Raw genomic sequence first — 18,600 nt, forward strand, 5'->3', positions numbered from 1 at the left:
CTGCTTCAGCACAGCCTGGTTGTGCTTCCTTTCTAGGGGAACTCCGCCCCATGATGAGCCCAGAGAAACTCGTCGGTACCTCTCTCTCTCTCTCTCTCTCTCTCTCTCTCTCTCTCTCTCTCTCTCTCTCTCTCTCTCTCTCTCTCTCTCTCTCTCTCTCTCCTTCCTTGTTCATTCAGACAGGCTTATTAACTGCACCTGAGGGTAGCTTATCCAATGGAAACTAACTCCATGTATGCTGGAACCTATCCACTCTACTAGCTCTATAATTCATAAGGACAGGGACTCTGTCACAAAGGGGAGGGGGAGACTATACCCTTTACTCTGCCAGGGAGTAAAGGAAGAGCATGGACTGCTTCAGGTGCCATTAGCCTGGAGTGGAGGTCCAGGGTACATCCTGAGGGTGAAGCCCCAAAAAGTGAGCTGTCTATGCTGTAACATCTGCCAGTGCACTAAATAAACTGATCCTGTATGAAATATATCCTCTTGCCTGAGACTGCAATCAGGGGGAGTGGAAGTGAGTTCTTCTGCAGGGATTGTCTCCACATCCCTGGAGCCTGCAAGAGATGGAGGCTCTGACGCCGAGAGAGAGAATCAGATCCTACCCCAGAAGCCTGTCCTGTTGTCCTCCACAACACCGCAGGAGACTCAGCTCTACTGTAAGCCAGCAGGTATGCACCACACCATGTAATGGTGAAATCTCCCAGAGAGGCGGGAGGGGGAGGGGCGTGTAAATGCTTCAATAGGTTTAGTTTTTAATACCATAATATAGTAATAGATAATGATATACTGTATACAGTACAGGTATGTATGTAGGATTATTGACCAGTTTTGTCTTAGTGCCAAAACTAGGATGCAATGGGGCACATATATCAAGTACCAGTGTGGATTATCACACCTGTTCGAATGTTAATCTCATGGACTTCAATGGGAATCAATGCTACAGTAGGACAGGTGCGATTACCTGATCCGACACTTGATTAATGTTCCCCTATGCTACATGTAACTGTGATTTAGAATGTACAGTAGTGCATGTTAAAATGTGTTATGATACAGTATTTTGCTCTGTCGTCCACTATTTGTATACTCGCGCCAGGTATAATTGTTACATTGTTTCAGCAGTGCAGCTGAATAAAATATCCATAAGCAAAATAAGTAATAAGTAATAAGTTGCTAGGCAACAGTACTGAGCATTTTCACCAAACACTATTTACAGTACGTCTAGTTTAAAGGATATGCAGATCAATATAGATTTCACTGTGGATGTCCCTTAACAGACGTTATTTAACCCTTTGAGTCCTAATGAACCACATAAGGGATGTCCCTCCAGGGACCCTATGACATAAAGGGTACGTTATGCTAGACATTTTTGTTTTCTAGGAGGAGATCTCGTTCATAGCTCCAATGGTCCTGAGGTGGGATCCAAAAGCCCAGTTGCGCTCAGATACTGGCAGTCTTCTGGCACTGAAGGGGTTAAAGATTTACACTTAGCCACACAGAGAAGCTGAAAATCGTCTACAGTCACAAACTGCTGCTTAGTGCTGCAACTTCTCTGCAATCTTGAAATGACTGGGAATCTAGAAATAAATTGGGCTGCAATTCAATGATCCCTCTCACTCGCAGCAAATGGCATTATTCACATGGTTATATAGCAATAACATTGTAATGGTCCATAAATGTGCATCCAACATGTGGTTCTCTTTTATTATTGTAGAAGTCACAGAAGATTCCGGTATATGAAGCAGAAGAGATCCCTCAGACCTAGAGCAAAATACAGAACATTTGACTTGGGTTCTAGTTTTACAAGTTAAAGGTGCAATCCTACATAGCTAGACAAAAAAAAACAACTTTTGTAAAAAAAAAAAAAAAAATAACAATATTAGTGGATTAAATTAAAATAATATAACATTGCTAAAATCAAAGATGTGGCTTCTTTTGTTTCTCTGGAAATTAATTACCAATTGCCTTTCTTTAGTGTCTTCTGAATGAGGGAGTCTTTGTCAGCCAAGCGTTTTCTTTACCCTTTTTTTCCCAGCCTGACTTTTTAACATTTTATTTATTAAAAAGCCAGTAAGGATAAGGAGAAGTGGCCAGAGAAAGGAGATTTGGGTGTATAAACGCTTGTTGGACACACAGGCACTTATTCTGTAACATGTGACCAGGGCCGCAGACTAATTTCCCGGGCGTGCGCCCGGCCTCTCTCTCATGCCAGTGCACGCCGGAAGCTGAGCCCAGCTTGCTTCCGGCGTGTGCTGATGACAGAGATGCCCGGTGCTCACCAGTGTCCGAAACTCGGCGTGGGACAGTCAGTGAGGAAGGCCCGCAGCTGCGGAGAGCTGGGCCCGGCAGTGATAACTAGAGGTTTGGAAGCCGGGCCCCCCGTAGCCACCGGGCCCGGGACACCTGTCCCGGCTCTCCCCCCTTGATATTCCTAAATGCAGGAATGCACCTTCGCCTGGTTTGTTCCATTATAATGTGTGCAATGTAATGGTCTTTTAGCACAAAAAGTTTCTAGCAGAGAAACCTACAGTATATGCTTTAGCTCTAATATCATTGCTCCAGTCTATGGCCATTTAATTAAAATCACCTGTATTTAAAACATGACTTACTGTAGTTTTGATGCCTTCTCCATTTGCAAAAGTAGTTTGGCTTCCTCAATCACACAAATATTTGGTAGTTTATATCAAATGCCTACCAACATTTTTGTGTACTTTTATCTCGTCTGCACATTTTATACACACACACACACACACACACACACACACACACACACACACACACACACACACACACACACACACACACACACACACACACACCATCTCAACATTTGCATCTATCCCTTTATAAAAAATCTTTCCTTACAATAGGTTTTAGATCCTGTATAACATAGAAACATACTCCACCACCTCTTGTACTGTATTTGTTCGATCCCTACGAAAAAGGAAATAACCCTCTAAATTAACTGTCCAGTCATGAGTTTCATCCCACCATGTTTCACTAATGCCTATGATATCCTATTGCTCCTTTGAGGCTAACATTTGAAGCTTCCCATCTTACAATATGTCAGGCTTCTTGCATTAGCAAGCATGCACTTTAGGTTGTTATCAGTCTGTGCTATTGATAGTTTATATGCCCTGCTTTTCTACTCCTAACGATTTGAGTCTTTATAGTTTTTCTACTATTTTTTGTATTCAATATGGTTGCCTACTGCTTGCTAAATTATCCACTTCCTCCACACCACCACCCCATAATTTATAGCTATTTCCCCATTCCTATATATTGTGTCTAGTCGATTACTTCTTGTTTATCCCTGTGCTCTTCGTCCTAGTTTCAAATGTTGTTAACAAAAGTTTCATATTAAATGTCATGTAGTCAGCATTTTAGATTTTCACTGCCAAACGTAAAATTGTACCAAAGTTATCGACGATCAGTAATGAATTCATATTTTCAATATTCATTGGTATACCCAGTTCTGTCAAGGGACATAATAAGTGACACTTTCAAAATCTCTCTGAAATTGTATTTTTTTTTATCTTGAGATTATTCTGACTTCTGGCAGTGAGGTCTCATTGAGGTCTATGGTGAAAATTATATTTTATATAAGTGAGATATTTCAAAATGGGAGAGTGGACTGTCTGCTTGTGTTGGCCTATTGCAAATTAATAGCATTCTACACCAATTCTAAATGATGGATCTGTTTAAAAGCACCTGTACAGCACACAAAATGCCTCGGTACTAAGTAAAAGGGAGATTTTGAAGAATCCAGTTACAAATGTTCTGCATATTATTTATTTTAAAGGCTGTATGAGATGCAGCTGGTTCCAGTCAGGGAAGTGATTGTGCTTTTTTTTATAACAGAATAAATGACTGTAACATGACTTGTGTTATGCATAGTATTTATAGCTACTGTATTTAACACTTAACCGTGGTCTAACAACACAGGGTCTATTCACTAAACTTTATGTGACGTAACGCTTGTTAAGAGCACTTTTCAAGTGATTTTGCATGTGTAGCTATTCACAAAGCTTCGATAACATGGCAAAATCACTAGAAAACGGCTTTTTAATGAGCGTTTGCACTCTTGATTTTACATTACAATCCGTGCGGTAGCTCCAAAAATGTCCAAACTCAATTTTTTTTGCCAGTAACTGCTATTCACAAAGCTCCGATGTGCAAATCGCGGGTTAAACACTCACTTTTTTTTCTCGCTGCCTAAAGGGTGTCAAGATCGGAATCGCGATTTGCATTTGACTTAGTTTATTTTGTTTTTACTACATAGGATTGAATCCGGGTGTCTCCGGAGCTGACCCGCATTCATTTCAGCCCCAGAGACCCCCGGCTTCAAACCTAGGTAATAAAAATAAAATTAAAGCCCAGCTATGTTAACTTAGTGGCTAACCGCTAAGGTAATGATGGGGTTAACCCCTCCCACGAGGCTTAACCACCCACCCCGGGACAACTACAAGCTTCACCTACACCCTCTACCACCAGCAAACCAGATAAAGCTATTTAACCCCTTCATTACCATAATGGTTAGCCACTAAGGTAATGAAGGTGTGTTTTAATTTTAATAAGATAGGATTGAAGCAGCAGGTCTCTGGAGCCGAACCGCATTAATTTCTCGTCTGGGGACCCCTTGCCTCCTGAGGTAGAGGCCTCGGTAGGGGTGCTGGTATCTCCTGCAAGTTTACATCTCCTGCATCAAGTTACCGGGACATTTAAATTTGCAGGAGATTGAGGCCTGTACCTCGGGAAGCAGGGGATACCTGGATCTGAAATTAATGCGGATCATTTTAAGAGACCCCCTGCTACAATCCTATGTTGTTAAAATGAAAACCGTGCGATCACCTGTAAGAGCTAAGCAGGGAGATGCAGCTTCTCTCTGTGCAGCTCCTACAGACTGCTTGAGTGAAATAGAACGTTAAGTTAATTTCGCTCGTTAAGCAAATACAAACTAGTGCGGTATGGCATTTTTTTTACCAAACACTAAAAAAATTGCTATTTTTCTTAGTGAATACTGTTTTTATACAAATTTCATAGCATTCGGAAGGAACATGCCAACCTGATCGATATGGCAATGAATTTATCGAAGTTTAATGAATAGGCCCCTGTGTTTGTATCAGGCTAGATAGGGGTTGTGACCCATTATATAAGCAGATCGTGGTGTTTTAGACACCTACGTACTAGTAGCATCAGCACAGCTAAATGTATTAATACAAATATGCCTCTTACTTTGGGAAATCAATGTCAGTCACTTTTACAACAGTGCATTCTGAACCTGCCAAATTGGTAACGTACTGTGAAATTATATTAGCCACGGGCTCATACAGAAAGTTATTATATGTCATACTAGGAACAGCATTTAATTAGACCACTGTACTGCTCCTTGAATGCATGCTTTTTTTTCTTCTTCTAATTACTCCGGTAACGATTTCCTTGCCAGTGAGAAAATCCCAAATGACAACATCATTGTGAAGTACCAGGAAATGCATTTTAAGTAGTGGATGAGTTTCAACTGATGTTTTCATTCATGATTATCTCTATCAGCCGACAGTGTCTGGCTTGATGCACCAAATCTAATACAGTAGTAAGAATGCAATGATGAACATTGAAATGGGTTACTGGATTTTGTCACACTTTAGTATTGCAGTTAAGGTCCAGATCCTCTGAAATATCAGGGTAGAGCCATACTACAGATGCAGCGGCCGTTATTCGAACACTTCACGTGGTGTATACCTCGGAATACCCATGTCATGGCACGGGATTTCTTCCAACCGTAACGCCTTTAGACGCGAGTGCAGGCAAGTGCAGAAAATGACATTTTAGTGTTCTTGATTTTAAACACCTGAAATTGACACAGTAGCACAGTACTGTACACATTGCAATTCATTCATTTCATTGCATTTAATTTGCAAAAAGGTCGTGAGAGGCAGTGCAGCTGCCTTGGAAGAGAATGTATGAGCCAGTACTGCAAATGGTCTAGGTACAATTTTTTTTTATTATAGGCACATTAAAAACAGTAAGAGAGCACTCTTACGCGTTTCGCGTGGTCACACACGCTTTATCATTTAATTGCACACAATCCATGAAATTCAAACAAAGCAACCGCGATAAACACGTGTGCCTGGGGCGATTGGCGGCATTAATGCCGCGTGGAATACAGCAGCGCACACGAAAACGGCGCTGTGATTTGTTCGAATAACGGCCGCTGCATCTGTAAACAAGTAAATCAGCTCTAAAAGAACTGATGGTTTATTCATAGCTGTATTTATATCAGGGCATAATACTGCATCTCTGTATAAATGGAGAACCATCATCTTTTTTTGTGTGCATTACCATTGTAGAAGGGAAATTAGTGTACATTGTGTATCTACTTTTAAAGTGCTACAAAATAACTATTTACAGCAACTGTTATCATAGACACAATGAGCAACACGGCACATTATTTTTAGGAGAGGGTGCATTTGCACACTGATTAGCGGTCCAGTTGAAATCAGATTAGATATTGTTCATAAAATATGATATTTTTAAAAGGAGAAAATAAAATAAGACCTAGTTCAAGTACATATTGTTTTCTGCATGTGGAGGCGAACTGTAGGTAGATCCCCTCCGTGGCCTATGCATCTGTTCATAATGAGCATGTAACTTGCAGTCACATTGATTCACGCATACTGTAGGCCTGATAAATACCAATCTCAGAATCAAGGAGGGGGATTTAATAGGAATTCAATAGAACAAGCACTGCAGAATATGCATGAGTATTATACAGCAGCAGTGAACTTTTAAGAATTTAGTAGTATGAAAAAGATGGAATTCATTTTAGAACAGCACGGAAATGTAACTGAAAAATTAAGTATTTCATTGTATTTATAAAATGTTTCATGAACAGAACACCTGTGAGCACGTTACTTGTATATGTGACAAGGGTTAATACATACTGTACAGCTATCCAGCTGATACATTCTTCACCTTTCAAGGTCCCCCAAATTAATATTTCCCCTCAAGCTGTCACATTTGTCATGAACAGCACACCTGTGAGCACGTGATATATACAGTATGTGACAAGCGTTAATACACACAGCTAACTAGCTGACGCACCTTTCACCTACGCAAGGTGCCACAAATAAGTAATATTTACCCTCAATCCGTCACAATATATACATTAACTTGCTTCCACCACAAAAGAAATATAAAATATTCAGAAATATTCATTTGCAGAGTCTATGGTCTCTGTTTATTAAGGAAAATATAAACTTAACACGCAAAAATCTGTTGTAGCAAAATGTGTCGGAAAATGTAATTACTCTCTACAAAGTGTGCAACAGTTACAATCAGAGCCCAAAGAATTACTTATTAAAATTAAGATTTAATATACAAACATAGTACAGTGCTTAGTTTACAATAAGATTATTACAAGAACATACAGTATAAAATGCAAACAGTTTCAGCAAATAAAAAGGATAAACAAAGAATTCCTATATGTTACCACAGAACATGTAACATTATCTTCCCAGAGAGGTAACTGGAGAAAGATGAGAATTCCTGAGTCTGATCCAAAAGCACACCTCTATTGAATTATAATTCATAACCCCAGATGCAGGGTTTATATTCTAAAAGCTTGTTCATTGAAACACTAAAAACCCAACTTCTGGGTTTGTCCTTTACCCTCCCTCCCCACCCCCCCGGACCCCTTTCATCAATCTCTCTTGATGAAATGTTGACGAATTAAGGGAAAAAATATCTGTCTTTTAAATCCAAAGATGCCAGAATATATAAAATGTTCCATATTTGTATTTCTATAATACTTAGAATGATGCCACCTTTGCTGTCACATTTGTACTGTTAATATGCACGCGTAAATATAACTTTTGCCACCGCAACTTAAAGTTTTGAATGAGAGAACAGATATATGTCCTTTGCACCTCCTAATCATGAAGTGTTTGGCAAGATTTGATTCAGGTAATCGCAGAATCAGGTTCAGGTGGAGTGCAATAGTGCGTTGATTACCTCTCTTGCAATTTTATTGATAAAAAAAACTATTCCTGTATATGCAAACAAATGCTCTGGAGCATGGGGGTGTCGTAATGTTGGTAATGTTAGTTTTTATATTATTCGTGATTTTGTTGATTAACATGTTATGTTTTCATTTTCCTTACAATTATAATAGAAACTACAAAATACTGCACCTTTGTGTCGACACGGTTCACATTTGTTGTAATATGCTGTTGATATTCCCAGTCAAATTTGTAAATAGATTTTCTGGAGACTAAAACGACATGATTTTTAGTTTATAATGATAAATATACAGTCATTATGGGGAACAGAGATTTATGTTTGTGGACTAACAGATCTTCTGTTAAAACTATTACTGAAATCAGATTAAGCACACATACATTTCAATTGGTAAACAATTGTTTGCAGGTTTGTGACCCCTCCTCTCTGGTTTTAAGAACTTTCAGATTAAAAAAATAAATACATAAACATTACTATAGCCCCATTATTTCCCCCCCCCCCTCCTCTCATCATCTCTTGTCTTACCCCCTCCCACTCCTCCTCTTTCACCCCCCTCTCCTGCTCTCTCTCGTCCCCTCCTCCTCAATCACCCCCCTTCCTCCTCTTCCTCTCTCACCCCCTCCACATCTTCTCTCTCACCCTCCTCCTTCTCCTCTTCCTCTCTCACACCCCTCCTTCTCCTCTTCCTCTCTCACCTTTCCTTTTCCTCTCTCACCCCCCTCCTACTGCTCGCTCACCGCCTAACTGGCTTCGGTGGAGCAAGGCAGCAGAGGAGGAGAATGGCGGGGGGCAGAGGTAGTGGTGGCGGGAGAAGAGGACGGAAGATGGCAGGAGCAGTGGAGGCAGGAGGCAGCAGGAGAAGAGAACTGAGGACTGTTGGAGCAGAGCAGGATAGCCAGAGAGGAGCTGCGCTGTAGCAGCAGCAGACACCGGAAGTCAGTGAAGTCTTCTTGGTCAGACGGCTGGGGCGCCCTCTTCCCTGCCCACCCTCCTCTGCTGCCCTGCTCTGCTCCTGTGATCCTCCATCCTCTTCTCCCGCCACCGCCTGCCATCCTCCTCCTCTGCCACCCTGCTCCGCTCCTGTCATTCTCCTCCTCTTTGGCGCCACCCGCTGTCCTCTGCTGCTTGCCCTGCGCTTATCGCTCTCTTCCACCAATGCTCCCGTCACCCCCCAAAATGTGTCACCGATAAGTGAACGCCTAAGTCGCCTAGTGGTTGCACCGACCCTGTGGGTGACACCTGTTTAACGTAATGTAAAAAAATAAAATAAAGACAGTTACTAGATCACATGAAGCTTTAACTTCAAAGATGTATAAAGCTTTTAGATTTGTTACTTGCACAATATAGGTCCCCATAATATAATTTATGTTCAACTGTGGAAAGATTAATTGAGCGAGCATATAATATGTAAAATAAATTACTTGTATCAAACCGAAACAGAAGTATTAAAAAAAAGGATAAATGTGCTGGTTGCGTCCTCCCAAAATAGGAAACTCATAATAAATGAATGTTTAAATTAAAAATTGTCTTAACTATAAATATATTTTGAAAGGAACATATAAGTGCTATATTTCTGTGCAGCAATCTGTATATTTTATACACCAATAAAAAAAATCAGGGTTTCATAAATTATTATTTGTTTATTAGTAAAGTGCATGTAAATCGCTAATACTGCTCAAGATCCCTCCAAATCTGTGTGCGGTAATGACATCGGAGATACGTACAAAACAAATAACCTCCTATGCTGTAAATCAATGCTCTACAAGCCATGTTAGTGCTGGAAGGCTCCACCAGAGTTAATCTCCACACCTACGTATCACATATGGATATACAGTAATGCTTCCTTTATACTGTGCTGCTACGGCAGGGGTGAGCGATCCCAGTCCTCAGGGGCCACCAACAGGTCAGGTTTTCAGGATATCCAGGCTTCAGCACAAGTGGCTAAATCAGTGGCTCAGTTGAAGACTGCATCAGCTATGCTGAAGCAGTGATATCCTGAAAACCTGACCTGTTGGTGGCCCCTGAAGACTGGATTCGTTCCACCCCTGTGCTACAGTATACTTAGAAGTAAAAAACCTGTGAGATTCTGAATGCTTTGCACACTAGTACTGTATTTCAAGTATAAAAGACTAGTTCAAATTGTTCATCTAAAATCTATCTCAATCTATCAATTAATGTTTGATGTTAATAACTTTATTACCTAGACCAGGGGTGCGCAAACTTTTTGCCCTGCATCCCCTTGCCTGCTCTCCCCCTAGTGCTCGCGACCCCTCTTACCTTCTCTAGAGTGTCAAATGATGCTGCGGGGTCGAATTACGTCATGGGGCATGTGACGTCATGCAACCCTGCAGTGTCATTTGACACCACGTTGCCATGTCGACACGTCGCCGAAACCATCTAAGTCAAGGTAAGAGAGAGTTACAAAGGCCTCGCGCGGCCCCCCGCATTTTATTTAAATGCTTTGCGGAAGAGTGCGGGTGTAACCGCCGCGCCTCCCTCAAAAATCTTGCGTGCCCCCTAGTTTGCGCACCCTGATTTAGACAATACAATCAAGACACATTTACTCAGAAGATATCTCCTGGGAGTAGAAGTCACTGGTCCAGTATGTTGCCTGTCTTGTTGTCTCTTCCGTATCTACTCTTCTCATTTATTCACGCTGCACCCTTTTGCATACCGCAACTAGGAAGCTGGGAATTCAGGGAGATTCACACAGCACCATGGTGCTCATACACACATTATTTTTCTTACAAGAGTGTATATTACCAACAATCAGTGGACGATAACAATAGTCCTTAAACAGCAAGCATTTGTTACAAATCGATGTCAGATTAAGAAATCAGCCTTATTCAAATGTTTTTTTTTAAATTAGCTACTGTAGCTTCTTTACTTTTTAAGCATGTGCACCTGGCAGTGACTCCCAAAGACTTGGTCCACCATGGCAGACAAGCAAGTGATTAAAGTGCGCTCCTGAGCCCACCTCTGGATTACTTTTACAAAGAAGCCATAATATGTGTAGTTATATTTGCTGTGCTTCCTTTCTCGGTAGATCACGGTTAAGTGTTAAATACAGTAGCTATAAATACTATGCATAACACAAGTCATATTACAGTCATTTATTTATATTGCTGTTTAATGATGGTCATCAATTATAATGTCCATATTGTCTTCATTGCTATTGCATGTACATTTGGAACTTTTATTTCTGTAGTTGGCTCAATCACTAGGAATAGACCTTTGTGTACATGTAAAGGTTAGCTCATAGTGAATGAAGTATTAGTTGACTGTTCACTGGTGAACATAATCACATTCAGTGCTTTGAAATACAATACCTAATGTGGTGTTTCTCAATTGTACTATGGATATGCAGTTATTATATATTACAACTATCCCTACAATGTATTTACATGAAGGTTTGGTAAGGTACTGGATGACTTCTCATTGCTCTCATCAGCAGAATATCCTCAAATAAACTGTCATGACCTTCAGTTGAAATGAAAATCTGCCTAGATTACTTATTCTTTATTTTGAGTAAACGCGTCACAAACTTATTGGCAAACTCCTTGGGAATCTAAGGGGATCTTAAACATGAAAAAGTTGTACAAATGCCTCCGTTTGCTCAATGTACAGTAATATAGTAAAGGTTTTTTGGACACATTGTGAATATAAGTGTCTTTCTGTACCAGCATCTTATTAATTCTGCAGATGTAATACAACCCCTAAGTCGCATGAGAAATCCTCCGCCATACTGTACAGTACGTTTCTTTAAGGTATATACTGAACTGTCGGCCTACGGTGTGCTGGAGACCTCGGCTGTCCAGTTTATAGCATGACTCCCGGAAGAGAATGTCACTACATACAGTACTGTACATATGGCAAAACAAGAAAAAGAAACCCAAATAGTAGCACTCAGGTATACCATGAAGCAATTACAAAATTTATTAAAGCTGCAGATCAGGCAATATCCTGCATGTGGTTTTTTTAATAAATCAGTTCTGTAGTAAGAAAAAATACTTTTAGCATTTTCTGTTTTAAAAAACAACAACTTTGAAAGACCAATTTTCTTGTATTCTATTTTAACAAGCATGCTTGTTCCTATAGCAACGATTTACATTCCCCATATTTAAAGATGTCGCCAAACTTTGCCGATCAATAGACGGAGAACGAATTGACCGGCAGCTATGCAGTTCTTTAGGTAATTAGAGATTGCCCATATGAAACTATTGAAGTAAAAAAATAAATTAAAAAAAAAAAGACTGAACTGCAGCTTTAATTGATTGTCACAAATAAAAATAAAAGATAGTACAGAAATATTAAAAACGTAGCATGGATCCCCTGTACGTAAGCCTAGAACAAAGTGCTAGTTATGGTGCCAAATAGAGCAGAAATGAACACTGAGTGCAGCCAGGGATATAATAACAAAAAATCCCTGGATAGAGGTAATAATCCTGGAGGAACTGGTCATACAGTAAGTATGTATATACACAGTATTCCTAACAGAAAACAACATCCAGTAATATTGCCAGTGGACAAGCTGAGGCTATAGCAGAACCCATGCACACGTGATGGATCACAGGAAAACTGGAACCCGACTGAAATCCTGACATAAATATAAATCTCCAAAGCACTGATAGAATGATAGTGGATGATTGCAATCAAAGCAAGGGAAAAACGTGATATCAATATAAGCAAATCACAGTCAAGTGTAGATGTAGAACAGAGTATGTGCTGAGTCCAGATCCTAGTATACACAGTGCAGGGTATGTGAAAAACACAGTGAACAGTCCTATAGGCAGTTCTTAAAGCATGGAAGCAGGATACACATATAGCAACAATGTCAGCAGGCATAGTTACGTGTCCCAGAGAAGGGAAAGACCAGGGGATCCTGCCCAGCTGTCCCACTCCTACGCGTTTCGGCCCTAAGCCTTCAACTGGGAATACTGTACATATGCATGCATTTGTCCAAAGTGGTGTGTTTTATGGCGGTAGATGTCCTTTCTCAGCACAATAATAAAAAACTACTTGTGGTAAATATGGGGCAAGTGGTTTTGGTTAAAATAGGAATTTGAACTTCGCTTTACTGCCAGTTACAAACTGATGTAAAAAAACAAAGTTGATTCATTTCATACAACCTCAGGAAGTAAATCAAACCTTGTTTTGTTGTTTGTTTAAATGGCTCCTTGCACTGTAGCAACATTATCCCCTTGAATGCTAGAGGGAACAGCCATTGCATCCCCTTTTTAGGCTATACCTGTATTTGCTAAGCAATCATCTGTCATGTGACACTGTCTGACTCTTACAGACCATCATGGACTTGAATGGTCAGTAAGATGCCTTATGGCAGAAGACTGCTTAGTAAATGTAGCCCTATATCCTGAACATGTTATTAAAGCAGGAATAAAATGTTATATGCATATTTAATTCAGACAATCTGTATGCATGGATATTACTTTTCCACAGAACAATCAACAATTGCAATAATATTGTTCCGGAGTTGTTCATATTTGTGTTTGTATTTGCCAGGAGTACTATATGTATTGTATCAAAGATACAGATGTAGCCTAAGTTAGTGCAATCCGCAGCTTCCTGCAGCGGGACATCCAGTACTGTACACACCGCCCCAGTGGTAGAAACAGCCATTGTTTGAACCAGCTGAACACAAGGACCCCCTCCTTGCTATCATGCTATTTGTACAGCAAGAGCGGGCCAGTGGGTTGCAATAATGATTGCTACATCTGTATATATTTATATCAAAAGCCCTGTGGCTTTGGTGAGATAAGGTAGAAACATTACCTGTAATACAAGTGCTTATTGGCTCTGAAACATCTTGTCACACCATATCTCTGCTGACTATTACCGTATAGAGTTATAGATCTGAACGTGCCCATGTGTATCTTATAATATGAAGAATGGTTTGAAGTAGTGTGAGACACTTTGGTCTTTTATGTCATCCGTCCCTATCAAAAAAAGAAGCTAGAGTTTCGTCAACCCTGCACCACAAAAAAATGTATTGATTATTTCTCGGCTTGTTCGTAGACTCTGTCATTTCTTTGTCATGTTGCTCATGGAATTATGAACAGGTCATTTCAGAAGCATCATTTAACATAGCTGTACTTTTAATTTCTTATTAGAGTACGCTCGATTTGAGGCAAAAATCCATGATCTACGAGAACAGATGATGAACAACAGCATGAGTTCTGGGTCTGGCTCCCTGAGAACTAATCAGAAGCGTTCTCTCTATGTAAGGTAGGAAACGGCATGCAGTTGGGGGGGGGGGGGGGCGGGGGAGTTGTTTGATCTACAGTATTACAGCTTTTATTCTTTTAAGAATTTTAATGAATCATGTCATCAATTGTACACCGACACTGAGTGAATCAAGGAATCCATTTGCCTTAAATGTATGGGTCGTCAAGCATCTCCGTGCATATATATGTATGTATGTGTATATATATATATATATATATATATATATATATATATATATATATGCAACAGATTGCCTTCCCAGCAGGGAAAGCACAGAAACAGCACTTAGTAGTATGTAGCAAAAAGATTATATTCAAACAACATGACAGCACATGTGTAGACCAACGTTTCGGTCCACGTTGGACCTTCTTCTGGGGGGTGCTATATATATATATATATGTATGTGTATATATATATATATATATATATATATATATATACTAGCCGAGAGACCCGGCGCTGCCCGGGACCAAAACCTCCCGCTCCTTCCTCTCGCCACCCCCCCCCCCCCGTTCCCCTTGTCTGTCTCCGCCTCCCCCCACCCATGCACAGCTGTGGTCCTTCCCCCCCTCTGCGCGGGTCTGGTCCTCCCCCCCCCGCGCAGCACACAGTGCCACACACACACAAACCCAATGAGACACACACAGTGTCACACACACACACACAGAGTCCCACACACACACACAGTGTCCCACACACACACAGTGTCCCCTACACACACAGTGTCACACACACACACAGTGTCACACACACACATACAGTGCCACACACACACACAGTATCCCACACACACAGTATCACACACACACACAGTGTCACACACACACAGTGTCACACACAGTGACACACACACAGTGTCACACACACACAGTGTCACACACACATAGTGTCACACACACACACACACACACACACACACACACACACACACACAGTGTCACACACACATACACACACACACAGACACACACAGTGTCACAGACACACACACAGACACACACACACACAATGTCACACACACAGAGTGTCACACACACACACAGCGTCACAAACACACACACACACACACACACACACACTGACACACAGACACACACAGTGTTACACACACACACACACACACACAAAAACTGCAGTGAGGACCCGCCCGTTCCCCCCACCGGTGGACACCAGCCACCTCCGTCCAGTCTCCACGCTCCCACCGGTCCAGTCGGCGCCTCTCTCCTGTCCGGGCGCTCTGACCAGTCTGGGCGGAGCATGCAGCGGAGGCCGCCGAGCGCACGGCAACCCAGAGCTAGTGGAGTGACCGGAGGGGGGTTGGTGGGGGAGAGCCGAGGAGCGGCGTAACCGGAGGGGGGTTGGTGGGGGAGAGCCGAGGAGCGGCATAACCGGAGGGAGGGGGGTTGGTGGGGGAGAGCCGAGGAGCGGCGTGACCAGAGGGAGGGGGGTTGGTGGGGGAGAGCCAAGGAGCGGCGTGACCGGAGGGAGGGGGGTTGGTGGTGGGGGAGAGCCGAGGAGCGGCGTGACTGGAGGGAGGGGGGTTGATGGTGGGGGAGAGCTGAGGAGCGGCGTGACCGGAGGGAGGGGGGTTGGTGGTGGGGGAGAGCCGAGGAGCGGCGTAACCGGAGGGGGGTTGGTGGGGGAGAGCCGAGGAGCGGCATAACCGGAGGGAGGGGGGTTGGTGGGGGAGAGCCGAGGAGCGGCGTGACCAGAGGGAGGGGGGTTGGTGGGGGAGAGCTGAGGAGCGGCGTGACCGGAGGGAGGGGGGTTGGTGGTGGGGGAGAGCCGAGGAGCGGCGTGACTGGAGGGAGGGGGGTTGATGGTGGGGGAGAGCTGAGGAGCGGCGTGACCGGAGGGAGGGGGGTTGGTGGTGGTGGAGAGCCGAGGAGCGGCGTGACCGGAGGGAGGGGGGTTGGTGGTGGGGGAGAGCCAAGGAGCGGCGTAACCGGAGGGAGGGGGGTTGGTGGTTGGGGAGAGCCGAGGAGGGGCATGACCAGAGGGAGGGGGGTTGGTGGTGGTGAGGATGGAGCGGTGTGACCGGAGGGAGGGGGGTTGGTGGGGGGGAGCCGAGGAGCGGCGTGACCGGAGGGAGGGGTTGGTGAGGACGGAGCGGCGTGACCGGAGGGAGGGGGGTTGGTGGTGGAGAGGTGAGGACGGAGCGGCGGAGGTGTGTGGGGGGTGAGGAGCGGGGGTTCGCCAAGTTGTTCTCCTTAGGTTCCAACTGCAAGTGAGATGGTCCTTGCAATGTGAGGGGTGGGGTGAGGGGGAGGGGGTGGTGGGGGGTGCGCCGTGGCCAATGACACAGGAGGAACACAGGGCCAATCACACAGGGGGAAGATATACACACACAAACATTATTTGAGACTTATAGATATAGATATATATATATTTCACTTAGTACCCTCCAACAAAACAAATAGTTTGGAATTTGGTTTTTATTTTTCTGTAATGAATTTGTGTCTGTGGAGATGCCATTTTACAGACACTTATTTATAACACGAGAGAAAGCAGTGGGCTAAACAAGTAGCCTACTGGGAAGAGCGCTGCTTTTTATTGCTGAAGAACCCAGTTTGAATCCTGGTGTCAGATCTCCTCCTGGTCTTGAGCCAGTGATTTTTCATTATCTCTTTGCCTCAGACACAAAGAATTAAGCAGTAAACGGGGCCTTGTTTGTCACTGCTAAACTCTATGTACAGTGCTGTTTACATTGTCAGCACTACAGTACATAAGAACAATTATTATTCTCATTAAGTTCCCCAGAGGACTTTACACGCATTACAGTACAGTACTTCCAAACGATTCCAGTGGTAGCCGGAGTTTTACACGCACTGATAATGACTGTTCCCCATAACTTTAAAAGCACTATAGCAATTCAAATCTGACTATAATTTGATGCAACAAAGGTTATTATTTTAATATGCCCAAACCTGGATGTCTGTTAAAGTTTGTTGATAGTTCTTCTAGACAAAATGCTGTTAATGACGTGCAGTAGATCTCCCTATATTGACTAAAAAAATCCACATTTGTCAGGATAACATTAATTTAATGTAAGCTATGAATATTGTCAAACCTAAGGCAGTACCAGCACTCTCTGTCTCACAGCTAAAGATACTGAAGAATACCAGTGTAGTGAAAATTAACAATTTTAATGACACTAGCAATAAACTGAAATTATAGCAACAATAGCCAATGTGCCAATGGGAACATTAATGTCACCATGGGAAAGGTCAAAGTATAGGGGGTGGAGGGGAAAGAAGGAGAAGGGGAAAAAAACACATGAAATAAAAGGAAAAAACACAATATGGAAAAAGGAAAGCAAACTAGGGGGGAGACCTTTCGAGGGGTGACCTCTTCATCTGGCCCATTCCCCCTGGTCCCAAAAGGTCCCAGAGGTACTTCCCTAAGCCTTCCCTCCCCACTACAAGATAATCTTACACTTTGCTAAAAAAAAAGCTATAGGACATAAGCTATAAACAGGACACAGTTCGTATGCAGATATCAGATAGCTAAACAGTTAATGAAAATGAGAAAACCCTCTGTCCTCTGCTCCTCGTGCTCTGTAGAGTGCTTGGGACTGTGATCACTGAGTTCACTGCTATAAATAGTGGAGAAGGTTGCCGTCCCTCTTTGCCTGGCTGATGACGTCACTTGCAGGGTCCTTTCACGTGTAACCTGAGCGCTGTCAACGTTGCATGCCTTAACTGCGCATGTGCTGACTCCTCTCCTTCACTGCTTGTGAGGAGTGCCACTGCGCATGCGCGAGGTTCCGGTTTGGCAGTTCTGTATATGCACAGTGTGTGTCAGCATCTGTTGAGCCTGTGAAGACGCAATGCTTGCATTCCTGGTGATGGCACTTATGGCTCTGCACTGACAAACTGGATGCTCCTGCAGTGACTCCCAAATTAAACAAATAAAGATAGAAAGCAATATGAGTATTAATGCAGTGATAAGCTACTTAGGCATATACCTAAATAGCTGAAGGTGGACAGACAACCTCTAGGTTAAAGAGACCAAATAAAAAGGATAAAAATAAGGCTAAAAATGACATTCACACCTGAGTACCATAGACACGTCAGACCTCCTTAAGGGTTTAATAATGCAAATGAGCCCAAAACTCATCCACTGTCAAGGGTCGGAGTAAAGGTGAGTAGAGATGACTAAGGTGTCAGGATGGATCACTCACAAGACATTAACCCTTACAGCACCTGACCCATACTTCAAGAACAATGAGCAACGGTCGCACAGTGACTGCTGGTCCAAGTCTGTTGGGGAGGGTGTCCTGCAGGACCTGCGAGGGTTGGTAGGAGGGACAAACGGCACATTATGGAGTGAAGCAACTAC

At 42.7% G+C, this 18,600-nt stretch overlaps 1 protein-coding gene across 14 annotated transcripts in view; it reads left to right on the top strand.

The window, feature by feature from the left end:
- DLG2 (discs large MAGUK scaffold protein 2) overlaps positions 1 to 18,600 on the top strand; it is a 1,892,764-nt gene that overhangs the window by 1,607,966 nt on the left and 266,198 nt on the right. For 13 of the 14 annotated variants that reach the window (XR_012800043.1, XR_012800042.1, XM_075592575.1 and 10 more), the window contains one exon: positions 14,145 to 14,259. Coding sequence is in view for 12 of the 14 variants with exons in the window: in XM_075592575.1 (XP_075448690.1) it covers positions 14,145 to 14,259 (115 nt within the window). In the remaining 2 variants the exon portion in view is untranslated. The remainder of the gene's footprint in view (positions 1 to 14,144; positions 14,260 to 18,600) is intronic. The other variant, XM_075592576.1, reaches the window with a different exon arrangement.

This window comes from Ascaphus truei, chromosome 3 (assembly GCF_040206685.1).
Source record: "Ascaphus truei isolate aAscTru1 chromosome 3, aAscTru1.hap1, whole genome shotgun sequence".
Classification (NCBI taxonomy): Eukaryota; Metazoa; Chordata; class Amphibia; order Anura; family Ascaphidae; genus Ascaphus; species Ascaphus truei.